Source organism: Mauremys mutica, chromosome 10 (genome assembly GCF_020497125.1).
Source record: "Mauremys mutica isolate MM-2020 ecotype Southern chromosome 10, ASM2049712v1, whole genome shotgun sequence".
Classification (NCBI taxonomy): Eukaryota; Metazoa; Chordata; order Testudines; family Geoemydidae; genus Mauremys; species Mauremys mutica.
Window position 1 is genome coordinate 81,996,509 of NC_059081.1, and position 18,134 is coordinate 82,014,642.

The 18,134-nt window shown below is 53.6% G+C and overlaps 1 protein-coding gene across 2 annotated transcripts in view; it reads left to right on the forward strand.

Annotated features, from left to right (window-relative positions):
• Positions 1-18,134, forward strand: part of SLX9 (SLX9 ribosome biogenesis factor) — a 109,710-nt gene that overhangs the window by 81,502 nt on the left and 10,074 nt on the right. For both annotated transcript variants that reach the window (XM_044978532.1, XM_044978533.1), the window contains exon 3: positions 11,775-11,843. In XM_044978532.1, the coding sequence (XP_044834467.1) occupies positions 11,775-11,843 (69 nt within the window). The remainder of the gene's footprint in view (positions 1-11,774; positions 11,844-18,134) is intronic.

Consider the following 18,134-nt stretch of genomic DNA (forward strand, 5'->3'; position numbering starts at 1 on the left):
AGCATCGAAGCGCGTCGAGCTCCCTAGGGACATCTCTTGTCCGTGTGACATGGGTTGACGATCACAGTCCCGTTAGAAATCATCTGCCTGATAAACTCTTCAAGTCTTTTGTCTAGAGCCATGGGGGATAATTTTAGGACTAATTCATAGTGCCAACTGTGTTGTATGCTGACAAAAGGTCAACCAAAACAGTGCTGACTTTCTGTCTGGCCTCAATGGCACCTTCAGTACAAGAGGTCTGTCCGATCACTTGATCCTGGTCACTATGGTCCAATCAGAACCCTGCCTGGTAATTAGATACGTGTGGGGCAATTAAAGGCAACGGTCATTTAAGTACCAGTCTGTTGAGTGACGCTGATCTGAGCAATTGGGTTGATAGTTTCTGGGTCATCGACCTTCCTTCCAGGCTTGAGGAATGCCCCGGCGTGTGACCTTCGCCAGGCCTTGGGAACCAGACAAATACCAGAGACTCTTTGCAGACTGTCACCCCAGGATGAGCTCATACGATGCCAGAACTCTCCATGGATGTTGTCAAGTCCAGGAGCCTCGTAAGGCTTGGGGAAAGAAATGGCTGATTCCAGTTCCTCCTTAGTGAATGGCTGGGATAAGCTGGAGGGGATTGATCGAATGTTTGAGAGCAGACAATACCTTCCAATCGTGATTTTGGTAATTCTTCGTCGTCTGTTGGCCACAAGTGGGCTGCCACAGCATTTGTTGAGACGCGTCAGGCATTTAGGAGTCTCCTCCACCCGAAGGTGATGAAGACTCTGGGTCCTACAGTTTGAGTGCACCAAGTCCAGACTCTCAACACATTCATGCCACCTTTCCTGCCTCGTAACACTAAGATGTTCCATTAGCATATTAGGGGCTGGTTTTATCCCCTCAGGCGAAGCAGATTGCCTCTCCTTCGTGTAGAGGTCATCACAGGTCCCAGCTGGGGTTATGTGCCCTGTGAAAACCATGTGGAATCGATTTTCTCGCCATGCTTAGCTAAGTCTCACCGAAGACCTTGTGAGACAGGTTCCCGACATTAGCCACGTGCCGTGGCTCCCTGACTCTGAGGAGTCTGTCTCTCTCTTCTCTGAGGCGGTTCCAACTGGCACACCAAAAGTTCTGTCTCTTGGGTGTGTTCATCTCAGCCGCCGTAATCTCTAGCTCTGCTATCGCCGTTAAGAGGGGGCAACGCTGAGATTGTGGGTAATTTCCAAGTGTTCACGCAGCGACTGAAAATGGAGCCACCTACAGAGGTGAAAACAAGAACCCCAATGGGCTGCATGGGAAGTAGGACACTGCTTGGGATCACAATGGCAGGATAGGCCCAATCAAGGAGAGTTTTGCTATCAGGAGAATCAGTGGGATGGCTGGAGTTCCTGGGAGGTGAACTGAAATCTCCACACACCACTGCAGGATAAAGAACAAGAGGGAGTCCTGGGTCTTGTCACTGTTCATAAGGGGGCACGAAACATTTATGAGCTTGGCACTGTTTGCAAGTATTGCGGTGCCAGGTGGTGATGTCACCTTCCTCCGATTGTCCAAGTTCTTGAAACTTAAGTCCAGGTTTCACATAAGTGCAAATCCGAGCGGTCAGTGATGAGCGACAGCTGCTGTCTGGTAACCCCTGATTTCTGGCTGAGGCTCCGTGCTGGAATGGGTTTCTTGAAGCAATAAAATGTCTGTGATGATTAAGGTTAAGATTCTGTCATGGTTATTTCTAGAAAAAGTCATGGACGAGTCGTGGGCAATAAACAAAAATTCATGGAAGCCTGTGACCTGTCTGTGACTTCTACTAAAAATAACGGGGGAGACTGACAGCTCCCGGGCTGGCAGCTTAGAGCTCAGGATCTCTGCTACTCACAGCGGCTCAGAGCTGCAGGGCTGGTGGTTCGGAGATCCAGGGCCCCTGCTCCCCATGGCAGCTGACAGCTCGGGGGCCCCGTGGCGGGTCAGAGCTCAGGGACCCTGCGATGGCTGACAGCTCCAGCCTGGGGCACGGGGCTGAAGCTGAAGTGGAAAATGTCCTGGAGGTCTCTGAAAGTCACGGAATCCGTGACCTCCGTGACAAAACCTTAGCCTTGGAGATGATGTTAGCAGCAGCGGCCAAAGAGCCTGATGCTTAGGGGCAGAGCTGCCCTCTGGATTCAGCTGTAAATTGTTAAAGTCCCCACGACCCTTGTGGTCCCTTCTCACGCTCTGATTCTCTGGCCGAGATGTCAGGCTTGGTCCCTCCCCTCCTGGGGGTTAATGGAAGACGCCAGCAGGGCAGCTCCTGCCATCGTTAAAGAGCTACAGTCTCTGTATAACTCTTCTCTTTGACGTTGCTGGGGCTTGGGGTGGGGACAGTTTATTTCCTGGATAGGCATCTTTCCCGACATGCCCTCCAGACAGCGCACAGTGTGTGGCTAGCCCCAAATGGCCCCGTCCCAGGGCTTGGCTTCATTAACAAAGGGAACACAAGGTTCAGTTAAAATCTTCTCCCAGGCTTTGCAGCGCCTGTGGGCCCACTCAGCCCAGACCCTAGGTCCTCTGTCTAGAGAGCCCTTGCCCCTTTGTACGTCCAGGTGCCCCACAGCGCCAGCCTGTGGCAGGAGGGTGCCTTTGTGTATCTGCTACGCTACAGAGCCGTTCATGCAAAGTCTTGCAATGCAGCATTGCCAACCCCTGCAGGAGTCACCGGCGGGGGGAGGTGTCCAAGGAACCCCGCCACTACGGCTAGGCCAAGAGAGATCTTTACATATAGCAGAGGGAGGCAGCAATTCTGGGGCTGCTTTTTCATATCCTGCATTTATACAGAAGATCTATAATTTAATACAGACTATTAAAAAAAAAAAAAGCCCCAGAATTGTGGCTTTTGTATCTGCTTCGTGCTGAATACAGAAACCCATGAGCAGTCTGTCTGGTGGGGCATTAGGGAGGCCAGAATTTGGAATGCTACCTGCTGGCTTCTGTAGAGTTTCCCTATGCTGAGTACAGGACACCTGGTAAAATTGCTCGTATTCAAGGGCGTTCAGCGGCAATCAGTCAGAACTAGGCTGTACAAACGTTCAAGGTGACTGAGCCTCTGTTAAAAAGAAATACTGCGTCGTTGGATTCTTTTTATTTGCCTCCTCTTTAAGGCGTTAGGGTTCGCACGGGAGGGGTGACACCCCCCCCCCTCCCGCACACACACACACACACATGGGGAGAGGTGGCACATCCACACTCCCGTACACCTCTCTCAACGGGGTGGGGAAGGGTGACCGACTGACCCAACCCTCCCTGCCTGGAGCTTTCTGCCCTGCAGGCCTGGCTGGGTCCCCGGGAGGGACCCGCCTCACCTGGTGCCATGTGTCCCGGGGGCGGGGGGGCGGGCAGCACGCGGGGTCATATGTCCCCCTCCCCAGATTTCTGCCAGGGTTCACACCAGAATGTGGCCCTTTTGGCACTGTACAGACGGGAAGGGACAGGAGCTACTTCCAGCCACGGGGGGTGGTGGTGGGGGGGGGGGGAATGACCTGGCGTGATATGGAGGAGCACCAGGGCTGTGGGGCAAAGGGAGAGACCAGCATGTGAAGGGCTGATGGCAGCAGAGGCGACATGTAACTGGCTGGCGCCTGCCCAGACTCACGAGCCGCCGCAGAGCGCAGCCAGTGCCGGCTGGAAACGAGGGGGGGGGGGTGGGGCCCTGTTGGCCGAGAGCTGGCAGCAGTGGGGGCTGTGCTGACGGACCAGCAGGGGGAGCGGCCAGCCCCGTGCGCTGCACCTGTGCCCGCCCCCCTCATCCAAACTCCTAGAAACTTTACACACCCACCCGCATCGTCAGCCACTGGACACCCTCCCTCCCCCACGGCGGGCGGGCGGGCGGCTGGCAAGCAGGGATCTAGCCAGCAGCATCACCCACCAGTACTGGTCGGGGGGACAGAAAATACAGGACAATTTGCCTGTTTTTAAGAAAAAGTCGGGACACCTGCAGGAGGGCTTAAATGCTTTAAAAATGGGACATCTGGTCACCCTGTGGCTTCTGCGACTTCTCCAAACTAACCCTCCCGCCTCCTTGGTCTTTGCACTCTCAGTGCCGTGGCTGTGGTGACTTCTGGGGGCGGAGGGATGAAGGAGATCTGCAGTGGCAGATGGATTGCACTGAATGTGCCAGTACAGCAAGCCAGCCGGCAGGTGATAGGAATCTAGCCTTGTCTAGCTGATGGGTAAGGGCAGGTTTGCCCACCTCCTTATGGCCGTGATCGTATGAATAACTTTCCAGCTAGCTTATTTGTAACTTTATTGCTAAGTATTTTTCTAGGAAGAGAAGAGAATGTTTGTTAATGTTGCTGCATTTGTAGCCATTCCTGGGGCATGCAGGAGGTTGTGGGGTGGATGCCTTTCCCCGCCCCTCTCTCCCATTCAGAAACCTTTCAATTAAAGGGACCCCAAACAAGTTTAAAGCAATGCTTTATAATGAAAAAATTACTCTCTATTGCTCAATGCCCTCTTAAACGCGGTGCGTGTGTGCAGCATTTGGAGGGAAGAATAGCTTTTCCCAGAAGGTTTGTGTTCCTGTTGTATGACTGGCGCTGAAATTAACACATCTGTTATTGTTCAACTTCCATTTATATGGTACCCCGTTGTGCCAGAACATTGTGTTTGTGCAACAGCAGTGTGGACGACATAGCCTCAGCAGCATTCTGGGAAGAGCGTTTGTTAAATCACAGCTCCTGCAGAACTGACACAAAAATGGGGGCTGTGCTCTGCTTGTTGGCTTTGCATAGTATTCGGAGCTCTCCAGTTTAGTTAAATTGTCCTCATTACGTTGTAACGGTGCCAGCAATAACCGTTTTAATCATGAGCTGCCTGATATTTGCTCTGTTACTGTCCCTGTTCCTGGAGTCATGGGATTTGGTGATCATCTGTTTTCTTTCCTTTTCTTAAATAAATTTCTAGCCCTCCTGGCTAGGGGGAATATTTGAAAACATGATCTGAGTGGACCCGGAAGGCTCAAACCCAAACAGAGAACCCAAGAAGTATTAATAGTTTTTAAGCCAATCTCATGATCGTTTGGGGCCTGACTCATGCAATTTGAGTGCTTGGGGTGGGGAGTACGGAGATAACCGCAACTGCAAGGTAAAATAGCTCTTTAGTCTGCCGAGCGTGACAGTGTTCCTTCACCTACAGCCACTCAGCAATACAGGAGTGGAATGGAAAATGAGGCTTTTCTCATCTGTCACGAAAGCAGCATCTGGAGAGATGCAGAGAGTAGGAAGCAGGCATTTTGATGCAGGCGGCACCAAGCCTTTTGTGTGTTTACAGTTAAAATGTTCCCTACGCATAGATCCCACAGAAAAACACCTCCCCGCTAAGAGGAGTAAGTGTCAAGGTTATAGAATGTAACTGGCACACAATGAATGTAAGTAGGTGTGTGCTGACTTGTTCTCTGACCAAGGTTTTAAGGGCTAATTTCACTAGACTGCTTCTAGAAGGAAAAAAGAAACCCAAACCCTCTGGATTTCACTTACTAACAGAAGTACAATGGAGCAGGAGTTTATCTTGGGCTCTCAGAGATGCCTGTGAGCTGACAGAAAGTCAAAGCTATGCTGAGAGAGCACGGGCTGTAATTAAACAGGTGGAGGAATTTATTGTCTGAAACGTTTCTGAGCTGCCGGTTGCTTTGTGCATGTTGGAAAAGCATCAGCTGCTTTTTCCTTCGGCTGCCGGAGGAAGAGGCGTGTGAGCGGCTGTGCTGTGCCATAGCCCAGGAGCGCCTGCAGACTGCGGCACTAGGGCTGTGATGGCAGCTGGCCAGAAGCAAGTTGTGTAACGTGCGTAGCGTGGAGCCCACTGTGGGGGCCGTTGGCTTGAATACGGAGGTGAGGCCCCTGGCTGCAGCAGCAGATCCTGGCAACCGCAGTCCCTGAAGCCTTGCTTGTGCACTGAAGAACACGCCAACTGTGGGGTCACTCTGTGGGCTTGTGTAGTTCTCGGACCCCTCCTGCATCCTGGAGTGAGACTCCAGCATCGCTGAGGTGTCCCGAGAGGCAGGGTCTGGTAGCACCCGCTATCTAGATGTGTGACATACTGTTCTTCCAGCCGCTGTTTTCGCCTGCTCCTCGTTCGTGGTGTTGGGTCTTGGGCTGAAGTTTCCAGGCTTAGCTTTGCCTGAAGGAGAGAGAGTTTATTGTTGAAGTCTGAGCAGATCTTTTCATCAACATCTGATTTGAATGAAGATGGAGGGACCCAGCTCCCCCCGATTTCAGGAATGGGGAGAGACTGGGAGGGTGCCCCAGAATTGAGGAGGGAGGAGACAAAGAAATGAGCACCTGTGGGGGGGAGACCTTGGAGAAGAGAGATGTGGGACCCTTCATATGGCCCCTTTGTGTGTGGAGTCCAGAAGAGAGGGGGCAGCTCTGCTCGAGAAGGTTAAAAGGTAATAATTGGAGATATACCAATCTCCTAGAACTGGAAGGGACCTTGAAAGGTCATCGAGTCTAGCCCCCTGCCTTCACTAGCAGGACCAATTTTTGCCCCAGATCCCTAAGTGGCCCCCTCAAGGATTGAATTCACAACCCTGGGTTTAGCAGGCCAATGCTCAGACCACTGAGCTATCCCTCCCCCCTAAGGTTATGGAGTGTGGGGGGGGGGGGAACAGGGCGACTCTCCCCTCCTCCCACCACCAAACCCTACAAGAGAATTGTAGGCCAAGCAGCACTTTGCTCCTTACTTGTCTTCAGCAAGAAGCCGACCACTGCTGGGGGATGTTATATGGGTGGAGCGTAGTGGGAAGGAGGTTCCTGGGGTCTGATAGGGGACCCCTGTTTGTCTTGGCATCCAGCAGAGGAGGACAGCCCCAGCTGACGGTAGCCCTGCCTCATTCACTGCCTGTCCCGGGCGTAAATGACTCCCATGAACTCTGGCCTGCACAGGGCAGCACGCAGGAGTAGAAGACGCTACACGTGTCCGGATAAAGTGCCAGAAAAATGTTGTATTTTATTATATTTTAATTGTTTAATTAATTGATTATACCTTCCCATACAGCCTTTAACACTGGCAGTTCCTGGCTCGCGTCTGTATCTGTGCAACTTTAACACCTGATTGCTCTTTGAATGCAATGTATGTTCGGGGGGTATTAACACTGACAGGGCTCAGCATGTGTGAGAAGCACGAACACGCGCCCTGCTTGGAGCAGCCCTGCCCAAGCCAGTGCATGCGTGGCTCAGAGGATGGCTTCCCAGGCCCCGGTCCTGCCTTCAGTTCAGCATAACCAGACGATTTCTCCCGTGGACATTACTGGCTCCATGTGGGCTCAGAGGTCCAGCTGCAGGCAGGGGCCCTGCAGTTTAAATTCCTGCTGATCACAAACAGTATACGGAGCGTGTAGTGGGATGGAGTTAATGTTGCTGCTGGACCCCTCCCTGCTGTGTGACCTGGCTGGGCTGGTTCAGCTCTGGGATCTAACATGGCGCTAACACAGTGGGGTTCCTTGTGTTTCTGTCTCATTAAGGTATTTACATTTCAGGATAAAAAGCCTCAACACTTTAGAGAGTCTTCTCTCTCTGCCCATTGGATTCTTTTCTCCCCAGTCTGTGAGTAATTTCCTGTTGGGACTTTGTGCAGGGAGCCCTATAATTCGGCCAAGCCGGCAGCTTTTGAGTTTCCTTAAATATTCTGCTTCAGTTTGGCAAAAATAAATAAATATCGGAATTACTGTTATTACTAGAGCCAGCCAGCTGGTTGTGGTCTTTCTCATTAACAAATCATACCAGGCGCTGTTTTTCAGAGAAGTAATGACCATGTTTTCAGACAGGAAAAAACCACCACTGAAATACAGAACCGTTCGGTCAGTATTAGTCAGCAATGAATGTTAAGTGTGTGTTTGTCAAGTCTGGGCAGTTGTTCAGCAATCGTTGGGATATGTTTTATTATTCACTCTTCATCCTGTTCTAGTGATTCACTCTTGCGTTCCTGGTGCTTCAGTCGCAAGGATTTAGTGCAAGGAAGCAGTGTCTGGAAATCAGTCAGTGGGAGCATAAGTAGGTGAAACCACAGATCAAGGCCTCAGTCCTGGAGGCATATTCCTGTGCTTGGCTTTATGCACATAGGCAGTCCCACGAAAGCCAATGGGGCTAGTCACGTGCTTTAGTCACATGCCAAACTTTAGTGTGTACAGGTTGAAGGGCTAAATGTCTACCCAGCAGTGAACACAGTGTGCTTTGTGACTGTCTGTCCCCTTATGTTCATCCTTGTTACAAGACTGTGATAAATTTTGTACAAAGTATGCTCTGTGAGGTATCCATTTGAAAACTCATTATCTACTGAACATTATTGTCTTGGTAAAATATGTGCAGCAACATTGTATGTAAAGTTATGAAATTCTAGTGTAGAAGACATGTTCCAAGTCTAGGGAAACAGTTTTAAACCAGTTCCTCAGAGACAAAAGGCTAGCCAGCACCTCGGCCAGGTGTCAGAATAATCCAATGCACTATCACCTGGTTAAGCGGCCATTCTTTGTCAGGAAAAAGGGTGTGAGTGAGAAATTTACATGTTGGCAAAGAAACAGCTGGAAGTTCCCATCCCACAGGCTTGCTGTCGCCTGAGCCCCAGCTGGAGATGATTCTCAGAGAAGAGAAATGCTGTAAGAAAGGGGAGCAAACTTCTCAGATCACCTCTCCCCCCTCATTTCTATTCATGGCATCAACAGCAGTTAAAAGACAAAGGAAGCATCACTGAACTGGGGTACAGGTTCTGGCTGAAGGAATCCAGCCAGACTGCTGTAAGCATGTGGCGAGAGAAACCTTTTTGCTTTGATTTCACGTAACTTGTAAAGTTAGGTATTAGTTTTTGTTTTACCTTTTATTTCTTTGTAACCAATTCTGACTTTTATGCCTCATTACTTGTAATCACTTAAAATCTAACTTTCTGTTGTGAAACTTGTTTTATTGTTTTATCTAAACCAGTATATGTTTGTACTGAAGTGTTTGGGAAACTTCATTTGAGATAACAGGGTTTGTGCATATTATTTTCTATTAATGAAATGACAGACTTTCTATGAGCTTGTGGTGTTCAGAAGGAAAGAGCTGGGCAGCATAATACACGTATTTCTGGAGACCAGTCTGGGACTGGGAATTTGCTGGTGTCACTTTGCAATGTAAGGAGTGGCTGGCTAGAACACGCGTCGATAGCTCAGCTGGGAGTGATTTACATGCTAGCGGCTGTGTGGGAGCGGGCCAGGAGTGGTGGTTCTCACAGCGAAGCAGCGTAAAAGGCCCTCCAGGTTGGAGAATCGAGAGGACACAGCTGTTCAGCAGCCCAGACTGTACCCAGGGGAATGTCACAGCTTTATCGGATATTTTAGTCAAGAGACAAAGACTTCTTCAGCCATGACAAATACCACCCTATGATCCTAACCATAGTGAACACACTGCAGGGTCCAGAGAGGGGTTTATTTCTCAGCCTTCGGTAACTGCTGTGGATGTAATGTGGAGTTTTGGTTTGTGTTTTAGCCACAGGAAAATGCAATTTGAAAACAAAAACCTGTTCTAATTGAAGCCTGATTTAAGTTGTCATAGTCTGAAATACCAAAATATTTATTTCCTCTTTCTATAGAACCTGGGTTTATTTTTAAAGTCTAGCCGTGTCGGAAAGTCTTGATAGAAAAAGCTATCATTACATTCTATAGATTGTTGTTGTTATTAACAACACTATAGGGTTGTGAGTTCAATCCTTGAGGGGGCTACTTAGGGATCTGGGGCAAAATCAGTACTTGGTCCTGCTAGTGAAGGCAGGGGGCTGGACTCAATGACCTTTCAGGGTCCCTTCCAGTCCTAGGAGATAGGTATAAAATTTAAAATTATATCCCTGCCTTAGAATTCTACAGTTTTGTTTGGTTTAAACAAAACTGCAGAAACATTGTCTTCTGTTGACTTGTATAGGCTTTTAGAGAATTGTTGACAGAACCCTACTACATTTCTGTGAAATCCTATTGGGTGGATCCATCCAGATTTGTAAATCACCTGTTATATATTTTTCCCATGTTTAAGAATAGCTCCTCTGCACGGGAGAGGCAGCAAACACTTATGAAGCAAATAACTCCTCAGCACGCAAAGTTCGTCCTCTGTCAACATTCCCAGGGCTATGGTCCATCCTGGGACAGACATGCACCGTAGCTGCTTTTGTGGGAAGCTGATTGTAGTCAGGTTTTCCTCTCTTGCCATAAGGTAAAATTCTTCAGTCCCTTTTGTTTTCTGCAGTACTGGACGTCAGAATGCAGGCGTTGGTTTTCAGCTGTCGGCCTCGCTCTTAGGCAGGGCCGGCTCCAGGCACCAGCGCAGCAAGCAGCTGCCTGGGACGGCCAAGGGGAAGGGGCGGCATGTCCGGCTCTTCAGCGGTGGGTCCCTCAGTCCCTCTCGGAAGGAAGGACCTGCCACCGAATTGCCGCCGAAGAATGAAGCGGCGGCGGCGGAAAAGCTGCCATCAAAGTGCCGCCGAGCGCAGTTTTGGTTTTTTTTGTTGTTTTTTTTCCCCCTCCCCACTTGGGGCGGCAAAACCGCTGGAGCCGGCCCTGCTCTTAGGCACACAGATTATTGTTATTAATTAGTGCCGAGCTGCCGCCACCAAGACCCCATTGTCCTAGACTCAGAGTAAGGGGCAGCCCCTTTCTCAAAGAGCGCGCGGTGTAACTGGAGAAGACAGACAAGGCTGGGGGCAGGGAAACCGGCACTCAGGAAAGCATCTTGTCCAAGGTCAGTGATTAGAGATGGGAATCGAACGAGGTCTCCGGACTCCCAGTCCAGCGGCACAGCCAGCGGGCCATGCTGCCGTCTCAGTCCAAATGTATCAATAGATCCTGGTGGTAGCGTCAGGCCAGGACAAGCAGGGAGCGTGTTTCTAGGGGATGATTGCACTTCTGGCCCTCTCAAGTCATCTCACAAAGTCGTTTCTTGCCTTGCTGCCTAAGGTGTCTCATAGCTCTGAGCAGTGGATAAACCTGTGTTTGTAGTGTGCTGCCCCCTCCCTAGCTCACGCTTGTTCCCTGTGGTACACTGCTGAGCGCTTAGGGCAGCCTAGTGTTGGATGGCACAGGAGCTTCCACTCCCTCCCTGGAGACTTTGATGGCACAGCAGTAGTAGACTTTGCTTTAAGGAAGTCGTCTTGCTTACCAGGCTCAGCTCCCCCTCTGACTGTTTCCCATTCCTGCTCATTGTACCCCTCTGGCAGCCCTAGACCTTTCCTCTCCTCCCTTCTTGTTTGAGCTCTTCAAGCGCTTACACGTCGCTTTAGTGCTTCCCCGTCGAGCCAAGCTAAGTCCGAGTCTGCAGCGTTTCCCTACGAGCAAGTCCTTGTTCATCGTGTTTGCTGCTCTTCCCTGAATAGCGTGTTGAGTTCTTCCTGGGGTTTGAAGGCAGCACTGAAGAAGGGCCAGATTGTCATAGCTCCCAGTGTGCTGCACCGAGATCCTGAGATCTTCTGAAACACTGGCCCAGATTGTGGCTGCTCAGCACTAGAAAATACGGCCCTGGGCTTTTTTGAAAATGTGACCCTCATCGACACTCTGTCCTTCAGTCAGGTCCCTTCAAACTAATTGTCATGGATTTTTGACTGATGGTTTCACAAGATGCTGTATTGCCGCCCGCCAGTACCCAGCCTCTCCGGCTGCCTTAATTACACACGTGGCAGAGGTTGAGCAGAACTCTTATTGCAGATTGTCTGGCCTGTTCCGATGGAGAACATCCATTGACCTCCTGGGGGACGAGCTGGAAAAGCCACATCGGGAAGCACCACTCAGACTGCCGTGTGTTCTTATTTTTCAGGTGTAGAAGAAAAAACTCTTCTGTCAAAAAAAGAAAAAATGAAGCTGAGAAAAGACAGGTGGCTGCAGAGTAAGTATTCCCTCGATAAGATCAGGCTTGCAGGGTGGTTGTCTCATCAGAGGGCCAGTAGAAGCCCTGCATTGCACTGCTTCCTAAACAACGTACATGCCACATGTAGCAGAGTGTACTGGCCCTTTGAGGCTTAGAAAGTGAAACCTCGTGAGCCCAAGAATGATCCCTGGGGACCAGGCAGGTGCAGTCGCTGAGGGAGAGGAAGCGCACTCAGGGAGGCGCTGTGTGGTTTGGGGAAAACCCTGACTGCTGATTCTGCTCTGAGTTCCATCAGCAGGGTGGGTGGGAAGCCCCCTCCTCTCTCCCAAGTCGAGGACAAGGCTGGCTGGAGATAATTCCCAGCGATTCTCTCCCTGTCCCGGAGAGCAGTGAGTGCTGGGAAATGCTGTCTCTCCGAGAGTCCTGCATGCAGTGGCGTTGCCAGGTTTTCAGTGTAGGGGAAGCAAACATAAAAAAGGTGCCCCCAACCGGACACCACCACCACCCCCCTCCCCGCTCACCTTCCCTCCTGCACCGCCGCCTGTCCCCGGTGTGCTCTCGGCGCGCTCCACGCGGGGCTCGCCAGCCAGGCGGCCTTAAAGGCACAGGGGCCCTTTCGCCTCCCCCCGCCCGCTGCATTAGCAAGGGGTGGGGAGCGGGGGCCGGGGAGCGCTTGGCCGCCCTGAGGGGAAGCGGCTGCTTCCACTGAACCCCGCTAGCTACGCTACTGCCTACATGGCGTATGTGGAAAATACGGGAATATGAAACCAGCCCTGGAGAGCCCTGGGAGGAGTGAGGTTTGCTGCTGGTCTCTCCTAGAAGCTCAGAGGCGTGAGCTCCCTTGTTGGCAGCTCTACTTTTGGCTGAGTTTGGCCTGTCATGCCAGAGCACTTTAAATGCCAGGCTGCCGTGTTCTGTTAGGAACACTGCTCTCCTTGGCACTTGGCTGTGCACTCTAACACAGCGGTGGGCAAACTACGGCCCACGGGCCACATCCGGCCCACCAGCCGATTTAATCTGGCCGTCGAGCTCCTGCTGGGGGGCGGAGTCGTGGGTCTCCCATGCTCCAGCCGGGGAGTGGGGTCGGGGACCACACCACGCAGCTCCCAGAAGCAGCAGCATGTGCCCTCTTCACCTCCTACGCAGAGGTGTGGCCAAATTCCCCAAACTCTTTACATGCTGGCAGGTTCCCACGGGGTCTGTGAGTTAAAGCAAGTGTGCGGTGTGCCTGAGGGATTCGCTCCCAGGAGTAACCGAGCCAAGCGAAGGGCCAGGACCCCCCTGGGCCAGGATTTGGGGAGCTATCGCACTGCCAGGCTCTTAGAAGTAGTGATGCGAAGGTCCTGCTTGGACGTGATCGTCTCTTGCCTCACACATGTTGTGAGGCTTCACGGGAACTTTTCAAACCTTCCCTGGCTGCTTCTCTCCTTTCTGTGTCCCAGAGTCGGCCATTTCTCATGTCCATCCCACTGCCTGGAATTTACTCTTTGCTTGGGTAACTTGCTTAGCTGCAAGAAGCCGCAGAGTCCTCTCCTCTCTGGATTGCATAGCCGGGTTCCTGGAGCTCGGGAACACTAGTTCTTTTAGCCCCAGCACTAGTAGAGGCCTTGATTCAGGAAAGCAGGTAAGCATGTGCTTAATTTGGAGTGTATCCTTACATCCCATTGGCTTCCAGTGCTTGCCTGAACTCCTGTCGAAGAGCAGAACTTCATTCTGTCACAGGTTAAATCAGGGGTCTCAAACACGCGGCCCGCGAGCTCCTCGTGCCCCCCCCCAGGGTTTACCTAGAGCGGCTCCGGCCCGACGCGCACCGGGGGCAGGGCAGGCTCCCTGCCTGCCTGCCCTGCCCCCCCCACACCCCCGCTCCGGGAAGCGGACAGAACCTGGGGGAGGAGAGGCGCAGGGGTGTCTGGTGATGTTGCTTCAGGCACCGCCCCCAGCAGCTCCCATTGGCCGTGGTTCCCCGTTTCCGGCCAATGGGAGCTGCTGGAGGTGGTGCCTGAAGCAACAGCAACACACACCCCTGCACCTCTCCTCCCCCACGTTCCAGCCGCTTCCCAGGTGCACACCGGGCCAGAGCCCACCCCCCAAATCCCTCCTGCAGTCGAACCCTCTGCCCTGAGCCCCCTGCTGCACCCCGACCCCCTGCCACATCCTTCCTGCACCCCAACCCACTGCCCTGAGCCCCCTGCTGCACCCCGGACCCCCTGCCGTACCCTGCACCCCGCACCCGTCCTGCACCCCAACCCACTGCCCTGAGCCCCTTGCCGCATCCCGGACCCCCTGCCGTACCCTGCACCCTGACCCACTGCACCCCGCACCCGTCCTGCACCCTAACCCACTGCCCTGAGCCCCCTGCCGCACCCCGCACCCGTCCTGCACCCCAACCCACTGCCCTGAGCCCCCTGCCGCACCCTGCACCCAACCCCCTGCCGCACCCCGCACCCGTCCTGCACCCCAACGCACTGCCCTGAGCCCCCTGCCGCACCCTGCACCCCACCCCCGGCTGCACCCCGCACCCGTCCTGCACCCCAACCCACTGCCCTGAGCCCCGAGCGGCACCATTCAACAATCGCGCTGCTACTACCCGCACCTGTCCTGCACCCCAACGCACTGCCCTGAGCCCCCTGCCGCACCCTGCACCCAACCCCCTGCTGCACCCCGCACCCGTCCTGCACCCCAACCCACTGCCCTGAGCCCCCTGCCGCACCCTGCACCCAACCCCCTGCCACACCCCGCACCCGTCCTGCACCCCAACGCACTGCCCTGAGCCCCCTGCCGCACCCTGCACCCAACCCCCTGCTGCACCCCGCACCCGTCCTGCACCCCAACCCACTGCCCTGAGCCCCCTGCCGCACCCTGCACCCAACCCCCTGCCACACCCCGCACCCGTCCTGCACCCCAACCCACTGCCCTGAGCCCCCTGCTGCACCCCGGACCCCCTGCCGTACCCTGCACCCCGCACCCGTCCTGCACCCCAACCCACTGCCCTGAGCCACCTGCCGCACCCCGCACCCCTCCTGCACCCCAACCCCCTGCCCTGAGCCACCTGCCGCACCCTGCACCCTGACCCGCTGCCTCACCCCGCACCCGTCCTGCACCCCACCGCACTGCCCTGAGCCCCCTGCCGCACCCTGCACCCAACCCCCTGCTGCACCCCGCACCCGTCCTGCACCCCAACCCACTGCCCTGAGCCCCCTGCCGCACCCCGCACCCGTCCTGCACCCCAACCCACTGCCCTGAGCCCCCTGCCGCACCCCGCACCCCTCCTGCACCCCAACCCCCTGCCCTGAGCTACCTGCCGCACCCTGCACCCTGACCCGCTGCCGCACCCCGCACCCGTCCTGCACCCCAACCCACTGCCCTGAGCCCCCTGCCGCACCCTTCCTGCTCCCCGATCTCCTGCCCTGACCCCCTGCTGTACCCCTCACCCCTCCTGCACCCCACACCCCAACTCCCTGCCCTGAGCCCCTGCCACACCCCACACCCTTCCTGCACCCCCTGGTGCAGGCGGAGTTGGGGTGGGGATTTCGGGGAAGGGGTTGGATTGGGGGCGGGGAAGAGGTGGGGCCTCATGGAAGCGGTGGAGTGGGGGCAGGGCTTTAGCTGCTGTGTGTCCATCACTTCTTTCACTCCAAGGCTGGAGACTAGCCCTTGAGCGGTCAATCAGTCTTTACTCACAGCCCCAGGGGAAATCCAAGAAAACAAGCAGCACTGCACCTTTTTTCACCCGGCGTGGTCTGGGTGATGAGAGACCAGCAGGCCTTTCCGCGCAGTGTGGTATGGGCTACGTGCACTAAATGGCTCTGAGTTGGAGTAAATATCTGGGTTTCACTTGAGCAGTTAATTCATCCGACACTGTTTATTACATTGTTCCCTACAAAGCCACCAGGATTATCCTCTAAAAACTCCCTTACATGTGGTGGGGAGCAATTTGCTACTGGTTCTTTTTTGTTTGTTTTTGTAACCTTGGAATGAAATGTTTTTCTTGGGTGCCCTTTCTCCCTGCATGTCTTGGCATCCAGTCCCCGTACCCAGTGCAGTGAAGTTCAGCCCAGTCGTGTAATGCAAAACTCTCAGCGCGTATTCCATTCCAACAGAAATAAATCATAAGAAAGAGAGTCTCAAGGAAAAACTGATGCAAGGCTTTGGCCATGAGAGGCATGCACGGTCCCTTTTCTGAAGGAGATTTCATAGCAGAAGAATTCAGGGTGATGCGTCAGGCGTGTAATGCGTGGCAGCACTGTGAAGTAGCCACCTCCAGAAAGCCAGACCAAAAAAAGAAATGGTGCAGAACAGAAGCCAGGGCCCCTGGCAGAGCCGCCTGCAAGGAGCAGTGTTTACAATCCAGATTTCTCACAAACCTCTGTGCATTGCAGAAATCACAGCTCACCCAGGACTGGTGATGGTAGAGACCCAAGCACCTCACTGGTTTCTAACTCCAGGGCTAGTTTAGTGCTGGTACAAACAAGAGAAAATGATGAAAAGCTTGGCCCACAAGATTACTGGCGTAGACGTATCAGGCAGTGACCACGGTCAGGGCCGTGCAGTGCTACTGCACTGACTGGCTGACTCTGATACTGTAGGGCAGGTTCCACAGCCTTTGAATCCCTCGGGATGCAAGGAAGCAGGAACGTTCCACCGAGCTCCCTCCTGGGGAGTCCCCAGGGGCTCAGAGAGGGCCTAGCCAGCCCCCACGCTGCAGGGACAGGAGCACATTGTGCACCCCCGCCTGAGTTGGGTTCTTGGGGTACCAGTGCCAGCTGGGGCAGAGAACGGGGGAGCTGGAACTGGCTGTTGGTTCTCCACTCTTTTCCTCTTCTTCTCCCCAGCTGGATCCACTGCTAGGGGCTCCCCTCGCCTCAGGCAGAGCCTGCTCCCCCTGGGCTGCCCCGGCCTTGCAGGCGCTCCCATGGCTCTCTCTCCCGGCAGCCAGCTGGGGAGCGGGAAGGCGAGCACAGCGGAGAGCCCCCCCATCTCCCTGCAGTGCTGGGGCCGAGTCACACAGCTCTGGAACAGTCCCGTGGCGCAGCTCAGATGCTTTCAGTTCATCACCAGTCCCCGTGTTCTTGGGCGCCCTGCCTGCCCCGAGGGCCCCAGGCTCGGCACTCACTCAGGGTGCCTGGCTGGCAAATGCTGCTTTTTGGCCAATCAGTTGAAGTCCCCAGTGTAGACGAGCCCCGGGTGACTGGCTGGAGCCATGAATTGAACCCGGGTCTTGTGAGTCCCAGCCCAGTGCACTTGCCACAAGACCATCCTTCCCCTTGTACGTAAAGCCAGAGTCAGCCAGGTTCATGGTTACAGAGACCTCTGTCAAGGATGGGAGGCGAAACCTGGACCCTCCCCTTCCTCTCTCCAACCTCACTGGAGGGGCCATGTAATTCTAGCACATTGGTTTGATTTCAGGTCTTCAGTGCTCCTCTTCCCCCCTCTTAGCAGTTCCCCCTCGCAGTGCGTGGGAGGGAAACGCGGGTCCCTCACTAGCCAACCTCCCAAGGCAGTTTGTTCCAGGGCTTAACCGTCCTGACAGTTAGGAGGCTTTTCCTAATGTACGACCTAGACCTAAACCACCCTTGCTGCAATGTAAGCCCATTGCTTCTTGTCTTGTTCTCGGTAGATGAGAACAATGTATCTTTATAACAACTCTTTTATGTGCTTGAAAACTGGTATCACGTCCCCCTCAGGCTTCTCTTCTCCAGACTAAACAAACCCAGGTTTTTCACTCTTCCCTCACAGCTCATGGTTTCTAGACCTTTCATCATTTTTGTTGCTCTTCTCTAGACTTTCTCCAGTTTGTCCACATCCTTCCTGCGACGTGGCGCCCAGAACTGGACACAAGACTCCAGCTGAGGCCTAGTCAGCGCAGAGTACAGTGGAACAATTACTTCTCGTGTCTTGCTTACAACACTCCTGCTAATACCTCCCAGAATGCTGTTCGCTTTTTTTTACAACAGTGTCTCCTATTTAGTTTGTGATCCATTATGACCCCAGATCCCTTTCCGCAGTGCTCCTTCCTAGGCAGTCATTGCCCATTCTGTATGTGTGCAACCGATTGTTCCTTCCTAAATGCACTAGTTTGCATTTGTTCTTATTGAATTTCATCCTGTTTATTTCAGACCATTTCTCCAGTTTGTCCAGATCATTCTGAATTTTAATCCTATCCTCGAAAGTGCCTGCTTGGTATTGTCTGCAAACTTTCTAAGTGTACTCTCTAGGCCAGGGGTTCTCAAACTGGGGATCGGGACCCCTCAGGGGGTTACGAGGTTATTACATGGGGCGGGGGAGCGGTCACGCGCTGTCAGCCTCCAC